The sequence below is a fragment of the Scleropages formosus genome, chromosome 5 (genome assembly GCF_900964775.1).
Source record: "Scleropages formosus chromosome 5, fSclFor1.1, whole genome shotgun sequence".
Taxonomy (NCBI): domain Eukaryota; kingdom Metazoa; phylum Chordata; class Actinopteri; order Osteoglossiformes; family Osteoglossidae; genus Scleropages; species Scleropages formosus.
The window spans coordinates 33,149,804-33,172,306 of NC_041810.1; the positions used below are offsets into that span (position 1 = coordinate 33,149,804).

Here is a 22,503-nt window from a genome sequence, read left to right on the forward strand (position 1 = left end):
GAAAACTGCATGCCTACTGGGAAAAGGAAGTACACCAGGTGATGGAGAGAGTGGGAGATGATCCAGTGTACAAGATACAGTCAGAAAGTGGCAGCCAGATGTGGGGTCTGAAAGGAAGGTACACCGTTCTTTGGAGGTTTTACTGAAACAAAGCACTGGAATACTCAGAGTGCACAAATAAAAGAGTTTATTAAGAACAGTAGCTCGTGTCACAAACACTTCATACCGCAGAACCTCGTCTCTTCCCGCACGAAAAAGCCCGCGTTATATATAGTGCCGCCAATAACAATTCCCACTTCACTTATGAAATAACCAATGACAATTATCCTTTGTCAACTTACACCCTACAGGCTGGCAGGAACCTCTCTTTTACAAAACTCTCAATGATTCGTTCTTGGTGTAAAACACCACACCAGACTTCCAAGATACTACACCGCAATCTCTTACTGCCCATCAATGACTTACCCATTGAAAGCCAAGTTCCTACAGAACAGGAGACAAGGAGAGTAAGACAGAAAAGATACTTATAAGCTCATCCTGTCAGTAAGCCAGAGACTGATGACTCAGATGGGGAAGAATACACTTACTATTATAATCTTCAAAGACAAATACCTTGTTACCAACCCTGTGAACCTCAGGCACTGAAATTGGACAAGGTACGACAGAGCCCTCTACACCACTCCAACCTTTGTACAACAGCCAGTGATTTTTGTCCATCCACGGACAGGAGCGTCAGAGAAACTCAGGACACAGGTGTGGTTCAAGATGAACAGGTACAGTCTCCCCAGCTTCCCAGTCACCAGCAAGCAATGGAAGATGGGGATCAAAGAGAGACAGATGAGTTGGAGACAGAAAGGGTGGATGAAAGAAAAGAGGCAGAGAATGTAGAGAGAAGAATGGATGTGATTGCGACAGAAGGGAATGTAAGGAGATCTCAAAGGATTGGAAGGCCGAGTGAAGTACTTACTTATGACTCCCTTGGTCAGCCATCATACAGACCATGGAGAGCGGACGTGAAGTCACTGTGGTATATTTTGGCTTGGTGCACACTTCACACCCCTTACCACTGCCCTATGCTCAGTCGTCCATGCAGTTCTTACTGTCATGACCATATTTATTGAAGAAATAATAGAGTAGATAACATGGAACAAAAAATAGGGGAGAGTGTAGTGGGTTCAAAACTGAATGAAAAAAAGGGAAGAGACAGCACCGAAAAACATTTTTTTTTTCCCACGTTTCACTCTGTTGTTGCAGAACAGTTCATAATTGACCAGTGTGTGAATGCTGTTCAATAATAGATCCTGTAGATGGCACTGGCAGTGATAAGGAACCTCTGGTTCTGGCAAAAGGGTCAAAAGTTAAAGTAGTAAAAGTCACCACCAGAACTGGTTACATACTAACTCACGTCTGGTCTCCTTATCACTTTATCGCATGCGAGCGCCTGGTGGCCAGGTCTATGCCCACGGGGCCTGGCCGGGCTCAGCCCGAAGCCATGACGTGGAGCCGCTCTTCGGTGGGCTCACCACCTGCCGGAGAAACTGTAAGGGGCCGGTGCATTGTGATTTGGGCAGTGGTCGGGGCCGAGTGCCTGGCCGACCCAAACCTCGGGCGCCAACTCTGGTTTTTGGGACTTGGAATGTCACCTCACTGGCGGGGAAGGAGCCTGAGCTGGTGCGGGAAGTTGAGAGATACCGTCTAGATATAGTCGGGCTCACTTCCACTCACAGCTTGGGTTCTGGAACCACTCTTCTTGATCAAGGGTGGACTCTCCACTATTCTGGCGTTGCCCAAGGTGAGAGGCGGCGGGCGGGTGTGGGCTTATTAATAGCCCCCCAGTTCAGCCGCCATGTGTTGGAGTCTACCCCGGTGAATGAGAGGGTCGTCTCCCTACGCCTTCGGGTCAGGGAACGGTCTCTCACTGTCGTTTGTGCTTATGCGCCTAGCGGCAGTGTAGAGTACCCGGCCTTTTTAGAGTTCCTGGGGGGCGTGCTGGAAAGCGCTCCCACTGGGGACTCTGTCGTTCTACTGGGGGACTTTAACGCCCACGTGGACAGCGACAGTGATACCTGGAGGGGCGTGATTGGGAGGAACGGCCTCCCTGATCTGAACCCGAGCGGTGAGTTGTTATTGATTTCTGTGCTAGTCGCGGTTTATCCATAACGAACACCATGTTCATGCATAACGGTGTCCATCAGTGCACTTGGCACCAGGACACCCTAGGTCGGAGGTCGATGATCGACTTTGTAGTTGTTTCTTCTGACCTTCGGCCATATGTCTTGGACACTCAGGTGAAGAGAGGGGCTGAGCTGTCAACTGATCACCACCTGGTGGTGAGTTGGATTCCATGGCGGGGGAAAAAGCTGGACAGACCTGGCAGGCCCAAACGCATAGTGAGGGTCTGTTGGGAACGTTTGGGGGAGGCCCCTGTCAGAGAGGTCTTCAACTCCCACCTCCGACAGAGCTTCAACCAGGTCCCGAGGGAGGTGGGGGACATCGAGTCTGAATGGACTATGTTCCGCGCCTCCATTGTCGGGGCGGCGGTTCGGAGCTGCGGCCATAAGGTCTCCGGTGCCTGTCGCGGCGGCAATCCCCGAACACGGTGGTGGACACCGGAAGTAAGGGATGCCGTCAAGCTGAAGAAGGAGTTCTATCGGGCCTGGCTGGCTCATGGGACTCCTGAAGCAGCTGACAGGTACCGACGGGCCAAACAGAGCGCGGCTCTGGCAGTCGCCGCGGCAAAAACTTGGGCTTGGGAGGAGTTCGGTGAGGCCATGGAGGAAGACTTTTGGTCGGCCTCAGAGAGATTCTGGCAAACCGTCCGGCGACTCAGAGGGGGGAAGTGGTGTTCCATGAACACTGTTTACAGTGGAAGTGGTGCGCTGCTGACCTCAGCTGAGGATGTCCTTGGGCAGTGGAAGGAGTACTTTGAGGATCTCCTCAATCCCTCTGACACGCCTTCCGTAGAGGAAGCTGAGGCTGGGGACTTGGAGGGGGACTCGTCCATTACCCTGGCTGAAGTTGCTGAGGTAGTCAAAAAACCCCTCGGTGGCAAGGCTCCGGGGGTGGATGAGATCCGCCTCGAGTTTCTCAAGTCTCTGGATGTTGTGGGGCTGTCTTGGTTGACACGCCTCTGCAGCATCGCGTGGAGTTCGGGAACGGTGCCTCTGGACTGGCAGACCGGGGTGGTGGTCCCTCTTTTTAAGAAGGGGGACCGGAGATTGTGTTCCAACTACAGGGGGATCACACTCCTTAGTCTCCCTGGGAAAGTCTATGCCAGGGTACTGGAAAGGAGAATCCGACCGATAGTCGAACCTCGGATTCAGGAGGAGCAATGCGGTTTTCGCCCTGGCCGTGGAACACTGGACCAGCTCTATACCCTCACTAGGGTGCTGGAGGGTTCGTGGGAGTTTGCCCAACCAGTCCATATGTGTTTTGTGGACCTGGAGAAGGCATTCGACCGTGTCCCTCGTGGCATCCTATGGGGGGTACTTCGGGATTATGGGGTTCGGGGCTCGTTGCTACGGGCTGTTCGTTCCCTGTATGACCGGAGCAGGAGCTTGGTTCGCATTGCCGGCAGTAAGTCAGACCTGTTCCCGGTGCATGTTGGACTCCGCCAGGGCTGCCCTTTGTCACCGATTCTGTTCATTATCTTCATGGACAGAATTTCTAGGCGCAGCCAGAGAACGGAGGGTGTCTGTTTTGGTGGCCGCGAGATCTCGTCTTGTGGTCCTGTTGGCTTCATCAAGTCAAGACTTGCAGCGTGCACTGGGGAGGTTTGCAGCCGAGTGCGAAGCGGCGGGGATGAGAATCAGCACCTCCAAATCCGAGGCCATGGTTCTCAGTCGGAAAAAGGTGGATTGCCCCCTCCGGGTTAGGGGGGAGTTGCTCCCTCAAGTGGAGGAGTTTAAGTATCTCGGGGTCTTGTTCACGAGTGACGGAAAAATGGAGCGGCAGGTTGACAGACGGATCGGTGTGGCGTCTGCAGTAATGCAGTCATTGTACCGGTCTGTTGTGGTGAAGAGGGAGCTGAGTCGTAAGGCGAATCTCTCAATTTACCGGTCGATCTACGTTCCTACCCTCACCTATGGTCATGAACTCTGGATCATGACCGAAAGAATGAGATCGCGGATACAAGCGGCAGAAATGAGTTTCCTCCGCAGAGTGGCTGGGCGCACCCTTAGGGATAGGGTGAGGAGCTCAGTCACCCGGGAGGAGCTCGGAGTAGACCCGCTGCTCCTCCGCATCGAGAGGAGCCAGTTGAGGTGGCTCGGGCATCTGTTCCGGATGCCTCCTGGACGCCTCCCTGGGGAGGTGTTCCGGGCTTGTCCCACTGGGAGGAGGCCTCGGGGCAGACCCAGGACACGTTGGAGAGACTATGTCTCCCGGCTGGCCTGGGAACGCCTTGCGGTTCCCCCAGAGGAACTGGAGGAGGTGTGCGGGGAGAGGGAAGTCTGGAGGACTCTGCTCGGACTGCTGCCCCCGCGACCCGGCCCCGGATAAAAGCGGAGGAAGATGGATGGATGGATGGATGGTATCCTGTTTTTCTACAATCCGCAGTACTTAACAACCCATTAATGGCCAGAGCCACCAGACCCAAGGTGTAAATGGGTGGGAAACTTTTTGGGGACAGGTGCTAAAACTGTATTATATGCAGTTGATAAATTGTGTCTCAGTCCACCTCCCCTGTTCAGAGAGCGGTTTTCCAATTTTACATAGATGGCTTCCTTCACTCCTCTTTCAAACCATCTGTCTTCTAAGGCTAAAATATGTACATTGTTATCCCCAAAAGAATGTCCCTTGTCCTTCAGATGTAGGTGGACTGCTGAGTCCTGACCTGAACTTCCTGGGCTGTACTTCCACAGTGGTGGAATGAGATCCTTCTCTCCATCGGAACTGCCGAATCCCTCAGGATTCAATACTAGTGACAAAACCCATCTATTTCCAATGTCTATGAGCAGCTACTTCAATGATGCGTGAGAGACAAACAGCCTTTTCTTTGATAATACTTTACTTTGATATGGAAAACTCTGTTTTTGTCCGTACTTTTATATGCGCAGAAAATGTTAGTCGTTTCGGGGAAACTCAGCCGAGAAAATGCCTAAAACATCTCTGTTCGTTGGATGAAAGAGGTGTTGCAGAGGTTAATGTTAACCACAAGGTGGCCGCGCGTGACATGGTAATTCCGGGTTTCAAAATCAATCTTGAAAGTAACCGAAACGCCTGTCAAATTATTAATAAATTCATTAATGCTATAATGACGTTATATAGATAAGGAATGTGTAGTCAGGTGAATGAGCAATTCGTTTTTAATGATTAATTTACAATCAGAGGACATAAAGATCCTGTGAACTAATTATTGGTGCTTAGATAGGGGAAAATCAATCAGAACAGAGTCGATGTAGCAAGTACACCACGACTCAGCGAGACACGTTTACACGTTTTCTGCAGTACCTGCATTTTTTTCACTTTTTAAAGAGAAAACATAGAAAAGGTAACTAAACTGAGTTTAGGAAGCAAAGCTGCTCTCAATAAGAATAATAATGAAGGCTGTGTAAGATTTTCTTAAGTGAAAGGGTGAGAATGGTTAGGAGTGACAAATATATATTTTATAAGTTGCGCTAATGGGCCTTCTTCAGATGAAAAATCCCGCATATGCCTACTTTCAAGGTTGTATAAACTGTACGAAAAGTAGGTGTAAAACCTACATGAATATTTGCAGTTTAATTAATATTAATTTCATTTTATGTTGTATGCGAGAATAATTGGAAATGACACGGACGAGAACACTGCTTAAAGTTCCTGCATGGAAAAAAAAACTACGCTGGGCGTGGGAAAACACTTCTCACAGACGTTCTTCTGATTTATCATAATGTACAACCCATCGAGCCCAGGGCAGTTCAGCTCCGCAGGTCACTAATAAATGTATGAATTCAGCGGCGATCAGATGTTCACAGCGACGCGCCGTGTCTCAGTAGAGCCGCGCGCCCCTCGCCGGGCCGCTCGCGCTCATTGTTCCTCTGAGGCATTAACCACATTCCAAAGAGCCGCGCTCTCCCTTCAAGTGTCCCTCCGCGCATTCCAACCGCACAAACTAGAGCCCGAGTTTTCTATTTTGCAACAAACGCTCGCAGCTGGGGAAGCCGTTCACCTGAGCACCTCCTTTGCTCACCCTAGCACCATGTCGGCGCTTTAAGTTTAAGCGTTTTGGAAGGCAAGGCGGAGGCTTTCGAACAAGAGCTGTGGGACCCGCGTGGGGAAATTCCTCCGCGCAGCGCGCCATTGACTGTGTGGACCTTTCAACTTGTGAGAAAGTGGGGCTGAGGAGGGACTGCGCCTCGGGAGAGCGCTGCCATGGAGGCGCCGGGGAACTGACCCGTTGAGCTACTCAGCGACTGCAGCTTCCAAGGGTGTCCATCGTTTTGGAGGAGAGGTCCGAGGAAGTAACAATGCCTTTGTTCGGACCTGGAGGCGCCGTGCTGTGATTTTTCTTCTCCCCGGTGAAAGTGCCCTTGCCTTGTGTCGCTCCGACATGGAGCAGTTCGAGGAGGACGTGGCGAGCGGGCTGCTGCGGGACCTCTCCCTCTACGAGCCCTACAGGGACGGCAGCTACTCCCTGCGGCGGGAAGTGGTCGCTCAGCCCGGGCTCGACTTTTCCGAGCAGCGGAGCAAGCGGCTGAACGGGAGCGTGGTGGCCCCTCAGCAGGTGCCCGGCTTGGACACCCCTCCTGCGGGGAGCAAAGTTCAGAGAGGCACCACGAGCCGCGCGCCGGTCCCGTTGGAGCTGTGCCCGCCACACAGGGAGCCGCTGCTCAGCGAGGACGCGAACTGCACGCGCTCCGAAGTTGCACTGCCGTGTTACGGCGGCGCTTCCGAGCGCCACAGGAGGTTCTCGCTGGAGGGGCACCGCTACAGCGCGGGCAGCGCTTTCGACAAGCCGGGATACGGCCGCTACAGCGCCCCGAGCCCGCGCTCGAGCGTGGCGTCCGGCAGCTCCTCGCAGGAGCACAGCAAGCAGCCGAGCCCGCGCTCGAGCGTCAGCAGCCCGCGGAGCAGCCTGGTGGTGCCAGGTCAGGAGCGCTTCGCCAGCCCGCGGAGCAGCCTGGCGCAGTGGGACGGCGGCGGCGGCGGCGGCGGCGTGGCGCTGAGCCCGCGGTCCAGCTACGCGAGCACGGCCAGCGACACCAGCAAGCACTCGAGCCCCAGGGCGAGCCTGAGCGGATACGAGTGCGCCAGCAAGCCCAGCAGCAACCGCACCAGCGGCATCAGCATGGGCTACGACCAGCGGCACATGAGCCCCCGCTCCAGCACGGCCAGCCCCCGCTCCAGCGTATGCAGCCAGGATGGCAGCGCCCGAGTCGGCGCGGTTCCCGCCTGCGTGCTCAGTCCGCGCTCAAGCATCTCCAGCCACAGCTCGAGGAGCTCGCGCAGCTCCAGGGGCTCCATGAGCGCGTACCCGGACCTGCAGCTCCCTTCGCCCAGGTCGTCTATGTTGGGAGCTGGGCTGCCGGAAGATGCGGCCGCGCAGGACTTCGGGGACTCCGCCTGTGTGTACGGCAGAGCTCAAGTGCAGCCGGTGCCCGCGGCGCAGGAACCGCAGCCGTACCCCCACCCCCAGGGCGCGCTCAGCCAGGACGGGGCCCCTTTCACCTACGGGAGCCCCGCGAAGAGTTCGCTTCCGGCGCACAAGTTGAAGCTGCCCTGCCAGGTGACACCGTGCCGGGAGAGCGGTCCGAGCCAGGTGGAGAGGAGGCTGGAGGCGCTCACGCTAGAGCTGGAGAAGGAGCTGGAATTGCACATGAAGAAGGAGTACTTCGGTAAGCACGGCAGTGTGAGGACGCGTTCCCGTGTCCTACGCTGGGGTATCGGTAATGACGGATAGGTGCGACGTTCAGGGACGCAGGAGATATTACGTTACCTAATTTAGCAGACGCCCGTTCGTTCTCCAAGCGACCTCCAGTGAACTCTATGTGGTATCATCAGCCCACACACCTTATTCAAGGTGACTTACACTGGGTCACTCGTCCATACATCAGTGGAACACACACTCTGTCACTCCCACGCTATGGGTGAACCTGAACCGCATGTCCTTGGACTGTGGGAGGAAACCTGAGCACCTGGAGGGAACCCACGCAGACACAGGCATGACATGCAAACTCCCCGCAGACTGGGCTGGGATCAAACCCATGTCCTCTTGCACCACCCAGATGTTGTGAAACAGCTGTGCCACCAGCCACTAAAAGTCTTGTTTGGTATATGGGAAATAAGTGTTGCAATAAAAAGGGGATCAAAATGAATAGGTGGAGCACTTAAATGGAAGAATTAATTTGGAACACAATTTATCCATATTTATGTTTTCGGCTTCAGGAATCAAATGATGGCATTGCAATTGGCTCAATTTGAAATTTACATTGACTGTAGTGAGATGGTTTGGTTTTTAGAAGTGAAGGAACAACCGGTTGTTTCAGAAGAGCAGACACATTCATTCATTCAGTAACACACAGCTGGAGTGAAAGGAAAGGGCTTTCAGTGCTGACAATGGCATGACCTGAACGCTCCTGGTATAAATAGGCTACTTCTTGGATTGTTACATCCTCATCTGTAGCTCCATCCCCCACAACAAACAGTTTTTTTTTGTTGTTGCTGCAAACCTGGAGTAACCCTGGCAACCACATAAACCACCCCACTGCCCTCAGCATCTGCTTGCAAATCATTACATGAGGAAAAGAGTTGGCTTTTTTCACAGTTGCAAATTTTGTGTGTATGAATTGGTGTGTCAAACATTGTACAGCACTGCCCTTTGCCATTTTTCCATAGTAGGGTAAGGATTAGGTACATTTATTCATTTAGCAGACGCTTTTGTCCAAAGCGACATACGTCTCGGCAAAAGTATAATTTATGCATTACATTAAGAAAAAGAGACATACCTGCAGATATGTGACTCAAGTAAACCTAGTTTGTTGCCTACCACTTGCTGCACCGAGGTTCATCGTTCAAGTAGGTGCATAAAACACAGGATAGACAGATCTTGATACCCTCCTCCAATTTTTTTTTCCATAATATTATAAGATACACAAGCAAGCAAAAACAAAGTCTGGAGTAGTGGCTGAATAAAGGCTTTATCTGGTGATGCTCATGAAGTTACGGTGCATGAACATTTACACCGTACATGAGCTGGAGAGATCTTGGGCAAAATGGGTCCAGAAGAGGTGAGTTTTCAGACCCTTGTTGAATGTAGACAGAGTTTCTGCGGTTCTGGGTGAGAGGGGAAGGTCGTTCCACCACAATGGAGCCAGAACCGAGAACCTCTGTGCTTTACCTTTCGTGCGCGGGACCACCAATCGAGCAGAAGTAGACGAGCGAAGGGGTCTAGTGGGGGTGTAGCGGTTGATCAAGACCTGTAAATAGCTGGGAACAGTTCTATTGATGCATTTGTAGACAATAACCAAGGTCTTGAATTTGATTTGGGCAACTATAGGAAGCCAGTGCAGAGAAATGAGAAGAGGAGATACGTGGGAACGCTTTGGCAAATCAAGCACAACTTGTGTAGCAGCATTTTGTAGAAGCTGCAGAGGTTTGATGGCAGTAACAGGAAGGCCACACAGGAGAGAGTTGCAGTAGTCAAGACAGGAAGTCGCCATGCCTGGACAAGTAGTTGGGCAGAGTCAATTGTGAGATAGGGACGGATCCCACTATTATGCAGGATGGATCTGCAGGACCGGGTTGTGGCTTCGATGTGCTGAGAGAAAGATAGACTCGCATCAATCATTACTCCCAGACTCTTAGCAGCCAAGGAGGTAGGCAGGATGAGTGAGTTGTCCAGTTTGATCAATACATCGTGACAGGAGGATGGGCCAGCTGGGAGGTAAAGAATCTCTGTTTTGGAGAGGTTGAGTTGGAGGTGGTGATCAGACATCCACAAAGAGATGTCCGGCAGGCAGCAATGCGTGTGGAGATGTCTGTCGCACTAGGTGGAAAAGAGAGGAAGAGTTGAGTATCATCAGCATAGCATAGGTAGGTATGGGGATCTTGCTTGTCTACAGTTTATGGACCAGAATGGAAATCACAGAGAAGATGCATGTTCCACTCAACTGTTTCCATCCTGGAGTTTACCATAGCAGCTGAAGTTGGGCATCAGTCCTTACTAATGGTCTAAAAGACATCTTTTTACTTGGAAGTACAGGAAAGCCCTTCAAACTTCAAAGGCTTTCTGAGTTCACTGGAGTCAGGTGGTGCAAAATTGGTTTCAGAATTCTCAGTTCTGTTTGTTCATTTGTTTTACTTTTTTGTCTGTATCTGCTTGGATTATATTTTATGGATGGGCTTGTTTACTTTTACAAGGAAAGAGGAAGCATGAATTTACATGAAAAACCTCAGCATATTAAGTAGTCTGAGAGCTTGTATGGGACAAACAAAATACATTGAAGTGACATTGTCAATATGATGTGAAGGGATTTTTTTTTTGCCATATTAGGTTTGTCTTAGACTGAAGCACAACATAAGTGCCTTTTTGTCAATGGTATGAGTTGAGTAACAAAAAAAAAAAAAAAAACATATGATGGCATCTCGGGGATTTGCTGCCAGTACATTGTGGACATGTTGTGATCTGTCCCAAGATTGCTGGGAAGTTTATTAGTTTTTTCCTGTTTTCCTCTGGCAGCTGTGCTGAGGGGAACTGTGGGTGTAGACCGTGACTGAAGATCATAGTCATCCTTGTGTCTGCACCCGTGTTTAATGTCTTGTTACTATGGGTGTTGGGACTCTAAGTGCAGCAGAGAGTGTGGTTTTATGGAGGAATTTAACCTGGTGCTTGGGATGATGAGACTCAGTTGACTTTGGCAGTTGCAAGCGAAGGAGGTGGTGTCTTGGTGTCTTTTAAAGTCGAGGTTTAGAGCATATGAAAGAAGCTTGAATTGACGGGAGTTTTGACCGATGTCTGTCTTAGGCAACGCTTGAGCTCTGTGTAAGATTGTAGGATTGGACAGAAAAGCCCTAAGACAGGAGTGATTAAGGATCAGCCTTTTGCCTGTCTTGCCGCCTCTGTTTGGCCACAGGAATTTTCTGCAGCGGTTTGCATATGTTATGTGCCACAGAGAATGCACCATATCTGTGAAGTTAAATGCATGAAACTAAATACTGTGATTTCTGGGTTCGACCATCCGATTCTAAAATTTTCTGCACTGGGTGTTGGCCCTCTTTGAGGTACGGTGCTCCGGTTCTGCCTAGTGCTTTGCCAGAGGCTGTATACAGTGAGCACTGGGATATCATCTTTTTTTTTTTCTTATAGGATGCTTGTGATATTAGTCTGGATGCAAGGTAATTTGAATGGTGTTATTACACAAGTTAGCAGGAAAATATTTGAAATACATTTATTCATATTCCTGGGGACCATGTTACTTATCCAGTCTGGTGCTTTAGCTAACTGGAGCATTAACAGTCACCCTCCGATTGGAGTTGCTCACTTTTTCCAGAGAGCAACCGAGCCCTGATTGGTAGGATGGATCCCCAGGTCACAGCATTGGTCCTGCTGGTCAATTAGCTTGGGTAGATCTCACTCTTGTGAGACTTGAATGGTAATTATTTGTGTGATTGGGCTAGTGGGGAGCTCCTGGATGCTCAGTCTTCAAGGCCTCAAATATACATTTACATTTATTCAGTTATCTGATGCTTTTCTCCAAAGCAACTTAGAATTATTTACCCATTTATACAGGTGGTTTTTTCCAGTGGTGCAATTTAGGGTAAGCTCCTTTTTTAATGGTGGTACAGTTGGATGGGGGGAGGCAAACCTACAACCTTCGGATCCAAAGGCAGAAACTCTAACTACTATACTACGAGCTGCCCCCTTCACATGGAGCACTGTGAGAGCATCTTGGCCAGTGTCTTGGCAGAACATCAGTTTAATCCATGAGTGCAGCTTGTCAGCCCAGCCACACCTTTCACAGGGCACTGTCTCGCTTATTCACTGAGGAAAAAATGTCTTTGTTCTGTGCTTTCCCAGCAAAGTCCTGTTTCCTCTTTCTTAAATAGGAAACATTGTGGTAATTATGTTCAGCTGGGCAGTGGAGTAATGGCTTCTGGAGCAACCCACATGACTTTGGGTGGGGGTGTCGTTGTCCAGGTGAATCTTCTGCTGGGGACATGACGTGTGATCTGCTGGTTGAGTCGTGTGTAGATGTAATAATGAGGTTTTCTGGCTGCATAAGTTTAAATTTATTAATTTAGTTCATGCTTTTCTCCAAAGCAATTTAGTGTTAAGCTACTTAAAATATTTACCCATTTATGCAGCTGGATAATTACCTTACTTTAGGGTACAACAGCTGGAGGTGGGATTTAGAACTACAACCTGTGGGTCCAAAAGCAGCAGCTCTAACCACTACACTACCAGCTAGTTAAACACACTTGGGGCGGTACAGCAGCTCAGCAAGTGTCTCACAGCGTCTGGGTGGTGCGAGAGGACATGGGTTCGATCCCTGCTCAGTCTGTGTGGAGTTTACATGTTCTCCCCATGTCTGCATGGGTTTCCTCCGGGTGTTCCGGTTTCCTCCCGCAGTCCAAAGACATGCTGTTCAGGTTCACCTAGTGTGTGAGTGACAGAGAGTGTGTGTGTTCTACTGATGTATGGAAAAGTGATCCACTGTAAGTAGTGTATCTAACAGTGTAAGTCACCATGGTGAATAAGGTGTTTAGGCTGATAACCAGTTAGAGTTCATTGGAAGTTGCTTTGGAGAAAAGTGTCTGCCAAGTAAATAAATGTAATGTAAACTAAGAGGTACGTATGTGTATGCAAATCTATATCTCTATATCCTGCTGCTTTACTTATTTCCATTGTAGTTTTTGTTCTCAAAAGGTGAAATGTTTAGCCTGTGAGTGTTCTGTTTTCGGGGGCGTGGTGGCGCAGTGGGTTGGACCGGGTCCTGCTCTCCAGTGGGTCTGGGGTTCGAGTCCCGCTTGGGGTGCCTTGCGATGGACTGGCGTCCCGTCCTGGGTGTGTCCCCTCCCCCTCCGGCTTTACGCCCTGTGTTGCTGGGTAGGCTCCGGTTCCCCGTGACCCCGTATGGGACGAACGGTTCTGAAAGTGTGTGTGTGTGTGTGTGTGTGTGTTCTGTTTTCACAGAAATTCAAGCACAGTGGTGCAAGTTTGTGGGTTTAGTTCATAGAAGAAATGTAGAATTGTAGTTTCAGAGCATTTCCCAACTGTTTTCGGTAATTTGGGATATTTTTAAATAATACATTTTTTTCCCCATCCCGGACTGAAAATGTCCATGTTTTTTCAGTTCATGCCTGGCAGAATAATAAAATGCATGATGAAGGAAATGCTGCTGGTTTGTTTGAACATTGTTCTCTTTGAGGTTTGGCTTCAGTCTTGTCCGCAACAACGCTCTCTGGATAACTTACTTTTCGCCTGTTTTGGCTGCACTAACATTGAAATAAGGAAGAAGCGGAGTTGAATGAGGCCTTCTGTTTTGGTCATGCTGATAACTATCAGGGATTTGCTGGCTGGTTTCTTTGCTTTTTTTTCTTTGCAAATAGTGTCTGGGGTTTAATTCTGTGCACTTCTTACTACATACACAGCCAGTGCACTATTCCATGGCAGTCAGGACTCCCGTTTCTAAAAGAAGTCTTAAATAAACTGTAGAATGTCATTACCTCTACCAATAAATTGCCTAATATTTGTCCACATTTAATTAGTAGCTCAGAGAGTGGAATGTGGTTTACTCATGGCCATGTAACAAACCGCAGTTGTAGGGTGAAGAGGCTTGCATTTCTTCCATCTCCAACCATGCATGGCTCCTGTTTGTTCTTGTTTTGACGGAGTTGTGAATCAACAGCTGGCCAGGACAGGCAAGAGTGCAGCCCACAGAAACGCCCCCCACCCCTGATGGGCCCCTTCATTAACCAGCCAGTGGGGGTACCAGGCAATTCCAGACAGTTGGCAGGCAAGCTCTGCTCATTAGCCAAAGCAAGCTGGGGGTGCAGTCTGGTCACCTGCGTGGAATAGTAATTGCAGCAATAACGCACGTTGTTGTCGCAAACATGGAGTTTGGTAAACGGACTGCGTTTGTCTCCCCCCGTACACCACCACCACCCGACGCTCCATTATTTATATGGGTGACTGCTCCTGTTGTTCATGGAAGGCATAAAGCATGCTGAATGACAGTTCTTTTCAGCCTCTCAGCTCTTTCTGGAGGAGCACTGTGTATCTGAAAAGGGCTCCTCCAAAAACATCGTACATGGGCCCTGACATACAAACCGGCCGGCTAGTGATGGGCCAATGAGTCGGAAGTATAGGGTTCCTCAGCATGTAGGGGTAAACATATTATTCTTAACCTGTGTTAGGAGAGCACTTTGTTGGTAAAGTGGCTGAATACATACATTATTTTCTTGACAGGTGGTTTTCTCCAAAACAACTTCCGATGAATTGTAAGTGGTGTTATTAGCCTAAACACCTTGTTCACCAAGGTGACTTACACTGCTTACAATCATGAATCACTCATCCATACATCAGTGGAACACTCTCGCTTGTCACTCACACGATGGGTGAAGCTGAACAGCATGTCTTTAGACTGTGGGACGAAACCTACGCAAAAACGGGGAGAACATGCAAACTTCACACAGACCGAGCGGGGATTGAACCCATGTCCTCTTGCACCACCCAGGGGCTGTGAGACAGCAGCGCTACTCGCTGTGCCACCATTTCACCGTGCTGCCCACCATGACTGGTATTAGCATTTTCCCACTTTTCACATCGCTACGAGTTTTCCACTCAGAGAAAGCTGTTAGGGATGAACACTTGTTTATCACAAAGTAGTTCTACACATGCATCTGCACACTCATTTATGAAGATGAACTTCATTGTTGCTGCGAAAGTTCTGCTTGTATAGCCAGCAGTCACTGTTACAGTTACAGTGATCCTTTTTGGGGTCTGGTTAAAAACTGCTGCTGCTCCCCTATAACCTTTCAAGCTCAGGGAATTTACAGTCTGGTTTGAATAAAGGATAGATTATATATTCCCATTTCCAGTGCCCCATGTGTCTTGCAAATACTAACCACATCCTTCCAGACAGGATTTTATGTCTTTGGAGATATGGCTTTTTCACTTAATCTGGATAAGATCTGGTTAAGTTCCCATGGGGACGGTGTATTTGCTTTTTGTTCACAGAAAAAGCACAAGAACGTTGACCAGCTTTGTTGAGGGTCAGCTGAGTTCCAGCCCTGTTGCATTCTGATGTTCTCCACATCCTGGTTTCAGCATGGTTGACTTTTTTTCCTTCTCCATGGCCTTTTCAACCATACCCTAGTGCATTGTGGATCACTGTGGTTTTGCTCATCTCCAGACCTGGATTGATGATGGTGAACAGTGCTTTTTTCTTTTCTGCTGTTTCACTAGTCTTTTATGTACCCTGGATGCCATTACATAAGTAGAGCTCAGCAATACACAGATTCTGATGCTCCGTTATAACACATACGGGTATCTGAGAAATAAAGGCATGCACACCCATCCCTCACATAATGGGTTTAATTTGTTCCTTGACATTGTGCCTTTTGGAATATTTCCCTTATGAGTGAAATCGGTAACACAAAGGGATGTTGAACAATGTCCTTTTATTGAGACCTTCCCAGCAGAAGGAGGGCTTGTAACCCTGAGGAAAATCGGAGACAATGCGCTCCCCGGACGTTCCCCGTATGAAATTCTACACAGTTATCCCTCACCAGTCACCATTTCTGTAAATAGTGCAAATAAAAGCACACGTTTCAAACACATCTTGAGTCTATCGTCAGTCCTTTTAAAGCACTTTGTGTATCACTATGGTTTAAATAGTTACATGCTTAGTCTATTTCTTTAAGGATTCAAAGGACCCAAGTTCATGCCCTACTTCTTGATGTAGTACCCATGAGCAGCGTAATTACCGAATTGCTCCAGTAAACATTGTAAAAAAACATCAGCTCGCTTAACTTTTTAATCTGTTTCAGCTGATATTTGATTGACAGTGGTTGTGATTAGACATTGTTCTCCCATGTTGCCTGCGCTAAGCATAATTGTTTCTGTACATATTTAAAATGAATTTGTGTTCTATACTGTTAAATGTTATTAGTCTTTACCTCATGTTTACTCTATTGTGTTGAATAACTGCTCTGAACATAATACAGGCACAGGACTTGTGTTGGCAATGACCCGTGTGAGGTCAAGAGGTGTCTACTCAAGTGTCTTCGTCAGGATCATGCAAAGGATTCATGGAAGGAAAACTATCTGTACTGCATTACTAGCCTGCTTTATGAGAAAATGGTATTTTTGCAAGCTGTTGTAATGATTTTTTTAATTGCATGAGACCCCATAATTTGAGGGATGGGTGTACTTGCAGTATATGAGTTTGGTTATTATTATATATGTAGAATATGCTTCTTTATTAAATCTGTATCTGGAATGAAGAGAATGCTGGTAACTATTTGTGGCCCCTGACTGCTTCATATTTTACTGAAGGGAATACTGAAATGTGCAGTTAACTGACTCGAGAGGATGTGTCTTTTTGATTTCCACCATCAGGGTGCTTGTGGAGTGGAAGGCCAATCTGTAGGTACGAAAATGTCTTGCGATCACTCCTGTAACTCTCGTAGTCCCACCTGCACCTGATGATGCCCTGGCTAAGCACGATGCACTGCTCTGGGCACCACTTTGGCACTACTGATACTGACTAACATATTGAATTCAATTTATTTTTATAGAGCGCTCTTCTCACGCAGTGACACAGAGCACCTGAAGACAGGCATAGAGCAAAGAGATAAAGCCAACATATGACTTCACAGTGTTACTGAGAGACCTTGTATAAATTACACTAATAGCCTACTGATGCCTTATTGTTCTGAAGAGTCCTGTTTTTAAAATTTTCTTTAACTTTGGTATAACAAAATGTTTGCTTTAAAGTTGTGTGAAACTTATTGTGCTTTGTTTTTGAATAAGTCATTACCTCAATTGATTGTAGCAAACAGGCATGTGAGTTCCAAGTGGATGACAATTAAGTTCTTTAGGCCCTTAGGTTAATTGAGCTCAAGAAAAACACTTTTCCCATGAAATAAAAATATCCTATAAAAAGCCATGACCCTGGGAATTTGGAAGCAGTAAGTTTTATTCCCAAAGCTCCCAGTTGCTGTGCCCTCTGTCAGTGAAGTTATTTATTTATTTATTTATTTATTTATTTATTTATTTATTTATTTGGGGGGTCTTTGCTGTGGAGTTTAGGAAGAGGAATTTGAGAAGACTTTGCTTCTAACACCTTGAAAGATGACTTTGTAAATACCCCCCCAAAAAAAAAAATATTAGCTGCTTTATATTGATGGGTTCAAATATTAGCTATGGCTAGAGCTGCACCGGCAGGTAAGTGATGTGAAGACTCTTTAGAGACTGTACCACATTGATGGATTGGAAATCCTCCACCTGGTTAGCTATCTCATCTCCATGTCCATTACAAAGTAACTGCAAATATCCAGTTTAATACAGTGCAGCAGAATATGGTGTTGGCTTATTCAGTGTGACAGGGCTGTGATTTAAGCTTACATTTATTCATTTAGCAGATGCTTTTCCCCAACACAGCGTACATCTAACAGAATACAGTGTGTACATTACATTTGCAGAAAGAGAACATTGTTGCGGATGCATAATTCTTAAGCACAGTCAGTTTCTTTCCACCCTGTGAACCAATGTACATCACATGGGTAGCTGCATAAAGGTTTATTCAAAAATCAACAATTCCTAATGGCATTACTAATTTTTTTTTTTTTAAAATTTACATGAGTAGCTGTGTGAAGGTTTATCCGTTGCTCAACAGTTATGATCTCAAAGTCATAGAGCATGGACCTTTACACATTACATTAACTTGAAAGAGTCATGGGATTTATAGTGAGGACTCTTTTCCATGTCACAAGTGAGCTGTGACTGGAAGCAAGAGCCATTGGTAAGAGTCAAGTGAGCTTTGATGTAGTGATTACGCTGTGTGCCAGAGATGACCCGTGTTACCAGCAGCTTTTGTACTTCTTAACTGTAAATCCTTCATGCTTCTTCAAAAGGTTCACTGTAAGAAGTGATTGTACTTAGGGTTTCTGATATCATAGCAATATGAAGGGTCAAATGTATGCTTTATACATGAAATGAAATCTTACACATGGAAGTTTCATCTTGATAATCTGTATCTCCAAGCAAATTATTAATTGCTTGTTTTCTGCCCTTCATTTGAAGCTGACTCTTGGCAATCAGATTACCTTCAATATGTTGTCTACTAGTGTCCTTAGGCTGGAGAGGAATGTGTCCTAGTTGACTGTCCCACTGATTGAGTCCATCCCATCTGTTTGCCTGTCATCCTTTTTTCTTCCTCCAACTTTTCCAAGCATTACTGTCTTTTTAAGAGAATGCGGGCTTAACAGAGCTTGTGTTAATCAGCTTGTTTTGTTTTATATTCTCATATTGTACTTTGCTGAGAGGGTTTGGTAACAATGTAAATGTATAGCAGAACTAAACAAAATAAAATAAGGACATTCAAAATGAAGGTAACCTGACAGCAAATACGGTGTCTTGTTTCATTTGACAGGCTTTTTGGTTCCAAGACGGAACCAGCTGCATGTATTAAAAAAAAAAAAAAAAAAGTCAGGCAGGTTTTCATTTGTCAGTTGGATGTTTTTGTTGAATAGTTTGAATTGAAAGCATAGCTGTGCATTTGTGTCATGACTACAGAGAGAACGGAAATGTCAGGTTCACGGTGTGAACCCTGAATAGTGTCTATACCTGTGTAAAATGACACAGCTTCTATACCGAAACATTCAGGTTCTTCTTGATTTCTGTTCACTGAGCTGACTTCTATCAGGAAGGACAGGAAAGAGTTTGTGTGTGAATGGTATTAGGAAAAAGGTTGCTGCCTTCTGCTTAGAGCTCAGGTTTGAATCCCATCTTCTGCTGTAGAACACTTGTACGTGATACTTACCTTAAATTACTTAAGTAACAATACTTACTGGATTTATTTGGCTGCTTAGTTATGTCATGACTGTTAATCACGTGCCCTATACAATGTATAAATGTCTCTTTGCATAACATAAATACATGTTGATGATCGCGACCCCGTATGGGACAAGCGGTTCAGAAAATGTGTGTGTGATTGAAATTGAATTTCTTATTGCTTCACAAAGTTTGAGATGCTGCCCCTTCTTTTATTTATTTATTTTTTTTTTGTAATAGATGGCATTCAGTAACAATTATCCAACTCTTAAAAGGGTAAATCATTATAAGTTGCTTTGGGGGGGCGATGACAGCTAAATAAGTAAATCTTATGTAAGTGTACATTGTTCATTGGTTGCCATAGTTAAATAGTTCTAGTTTCGACTACAATAATGTTTTGATACTTGGTGTATTTTTTTTTTTAATTTTTTAAATTGGTCTTCCTTGTACTGTACTTTTGGTTTACCCAAACTGCAAAACATAAAAATGAGGTGATGGAAAAGTAGAATTTTGATGAAACCATCATAGTTCTACTGCAAACCCCTTAGTTCTGGGTATGGTAAATAGTGGAAGCCTCTTTAGCAAATTTAGCATGCACCTAAAGGTAGCCAAGTTCATCATCTAAGACATAGGACCTTCCTCCTTGTCCATTGGATTTTCCAGCCATCAGAACGTGGTGCTGAGGAAGGGTTGGTGGCATCCTATGCACATGCATTGGTAATGGAAAATTCTTTTTTTTTTTTTCTCAATTTTTTTATGCATGTAATTATGGTAATTACTCAAGTATGTTTACATGCCCACTTGTGTCATATACTGTATATAGTCAAGCTTGGAGTGTATGAATTTAGTTTAGCATACCACTCTGTGAGAAATTTTCAGGGAAGTTATTAGATTATTGTAGGAGGCTGGAATTTACTGCCATGGGAAATTCCTGCTTTTCAGCCTTTTCATTTTTTTCTTCCCCTGTTGTGTGTTATATGGCAGTGGTGCATTAGTTATTCAGGAATCGCAGAGGAAAAATGCTATGTGAAAACAGGATTTATTAGAACACAAGAACTTTGGCCCGTTTAGTGCATTTTCCCAGGTTTCAAAGTTGTCTGTGTTGAACCCTTTAATATGTTTATAGTTGTAGGAATCTTTTTGCTTATGAAAAAAAACAGGATTCTCTCATAACTCTCCCTTTACAACAATTTGGGACGTGCAAGAAGATGCTGATGAAGTAAAAAGGCAAAGTCTTCTCTAACATTTTAAATAATAAAACAGTTCTCTTGAAACACAATATCATTATAAATAACTGATTTGATTTACTATGCCTGTCTCTTATATGAGGAGGTTATTCTGTTTATGAAATAATCCCATTAGATGAATTCCTGTTGTGATGCATCAGCTCATTTAAATTTTTACTTTGACACAAATTATAGAATTAAGAATTATGACTTTGTATTATGAAAATAGCTCTGTAAACCCTGGAATGCGGGTTGCCAGTTCATCGCAGGACAATCACACACAGTCTGTCTCCACCATTGGCATTGTGGAGTCACCAGTTCACCTTAAACCTGTCTTTGAACTCTCTGAAGAAACTGGAGCCCCTGGAGAACACACATGGACAGAAATGCAAGCTCTGCATAGACCAAATCAGTAGTGAAGTATCATCCAGTAATGAACAAAATGTAGTTGCTGTTATTTTTAGAGTGAATTTTCTTGAGTGTCCCTTAAGTGACATCTGCCACTGCTTGTATCAGATTTGTGGAAGAGGGCAGTTCAGCCCTAACATTAGATATATGTTTGTGTCTGTGCAGGATGGGGCATTTAGCAGCTTTCTTATCCACAACTATAGCCCATGTGTGACATTGTTGTTGACCCCACCCCTCAGTACAAAGGCAGTATCCTCAACAAACATGTCATTGATATGCTCTTGATCCTGACCTAGCTCTAGCATGGAGTTTCTAGTGGATGTGTGTTCAGGTTGTTTGGAAGGATGTTAATGTGTGTAATGTGGTTTGGAAGCAGCAGAGTGATTGATTGATTGTTCACCTCTGGGGTAAACAGTAAGGTAGTGTCACAGGTCAAGAACACTTGCCCCTGAGGCACCTAGTTAAAAGGGATGTGACCTGGTTGGCTAAGCATTGAGGTAAACGTGAGGCTGGTGTGAATCCATATAGGGTTATTTTCTTCAGCAAATGACTGTGAAAATGTAAGATTTCCTCTAGTCGTAAACACTAAGCATAGTCTTAATGGCAGTACTCGTGTTCTTTCCTTTCTTCCTCTGAAAGTGAAGCAACTATATACATTAGGCTGTCTAGCTATTCCACTGAGCAGTTGGCATAGTTAACAATAAAAATCTCCACCTTACATTTAAAGTACAACAAACAGTTAAGTAACATTTTTGCATTTTTGATATTTCATACATGTGTAGCTTAGTTCAGGTAACATCAACAATGTGTCTGTTTTTAAATGGGCTCTGCCTGATTGCATTTAAAGAACTCCAACTCCCATAATTCCACTTTTGCTAACTTGCCCATAGGTTCCATTTTACCTAAAGTATCTGTTTCTCAATGTAGTAGCATATTTCTGACCATTTTCAGTTGCAATATTAGATATTGCATAACATAATAGCATTACATATTTTCCACTCCATTCTCTTTTACATATTCTTACAAACGACAAACTTTTATACATGTGTGGAGCAGCTGCTCCATAACAGGAACATGTACAAATGCTCCTCTTGCTCTCATACACAAAGATGATTTCCACACCCTTCCTGGATGTCTGATACCTGTCTGGGCAATCTCAGTAAAATGTTTGGGTGTTCAGTAAGACCTGTATGTGTAAGGGTCAAAGATTGTCTTAAAGGAGGCCAGACTCATTTTCAAATAATATAGCTTCACTGACATTAAGAATCTTTTTTGCAGGATTTGTCCTCCCAATTTTCCATCAGATTTGTAACATAATGGCCCCAGTGCTCATTCTGAAACCTGCCCTTGTACATATTTGTGGTCACTCCCCTTGGGGTTCCTTCCTCTTTTTGCAGAATGTTCAGTGCATAACCTGAACATTGGGAGTATCATGAGTGATCATAGGCTGGCGTTCCAAAGCTGAAGTGCCTTACGCTCAGTTTATTCTGTGGTGGTGGTAATGATTGCCCCATCATTCTGACATTGCACTTCTTTCAGTCAGTTGTCCTCCGCAGAAACACACGTTACTTTGCTGCTGCGACTGTTCACAGTATTTATATAACATAAGAAGGCGCCGAAGCAGAAGTTTGGTCAAGTCCACCCTGAGCATGGGTGCCCCTAGTGCTTGTACGTGTTGAAAGCCTTGTGTTTGTGTTTCGGCTCTCGTCTTCAGACTAGCCAGGAAAAAAGCCATCAAGTTATGTGTCCACTCCTTAAATTGCCCTTCCACATACTCTTGTTTGAACAGTTATGAGCATGATTGTATTCTCCAGATTTCATGGTGTAACATGAAACTGTTGACATTCCTTTTTTATTTTTCATCATAAATGTATGTGCAAATGTGGTTGCTGT

The 22,503-nt window shown here is 45.9% G+C and overlaps 1 protein-coding gene across 2 annotated transcripts in view; it reads left to right on the top strand.

Annotated features, from left to right (window-relative positions):
* Positions 1-4,715: 4,715 nt before the first annotated feature.
* wtip (WT1 interacting protein) overlaps positions 4,716-22,503 on the top strand; it is a 40,672-nt gene continuing 22,884 nt past the window's right edge. For both annotated transcript variants that reach the window (XM_029252369.1, XM_029252370.1), the window contains exon 1: positions 4,716-7,814. In XM_029252369.1, the coding sequence (XP_029108202.1) occupies positions 6,530-7,814 (1,285 nt within the window). In that variant the 5' untranslated portion in view covers positions 4,716-6,529. The remainder of the gene's footprint in view (positions 7,815-22,503) is intronic.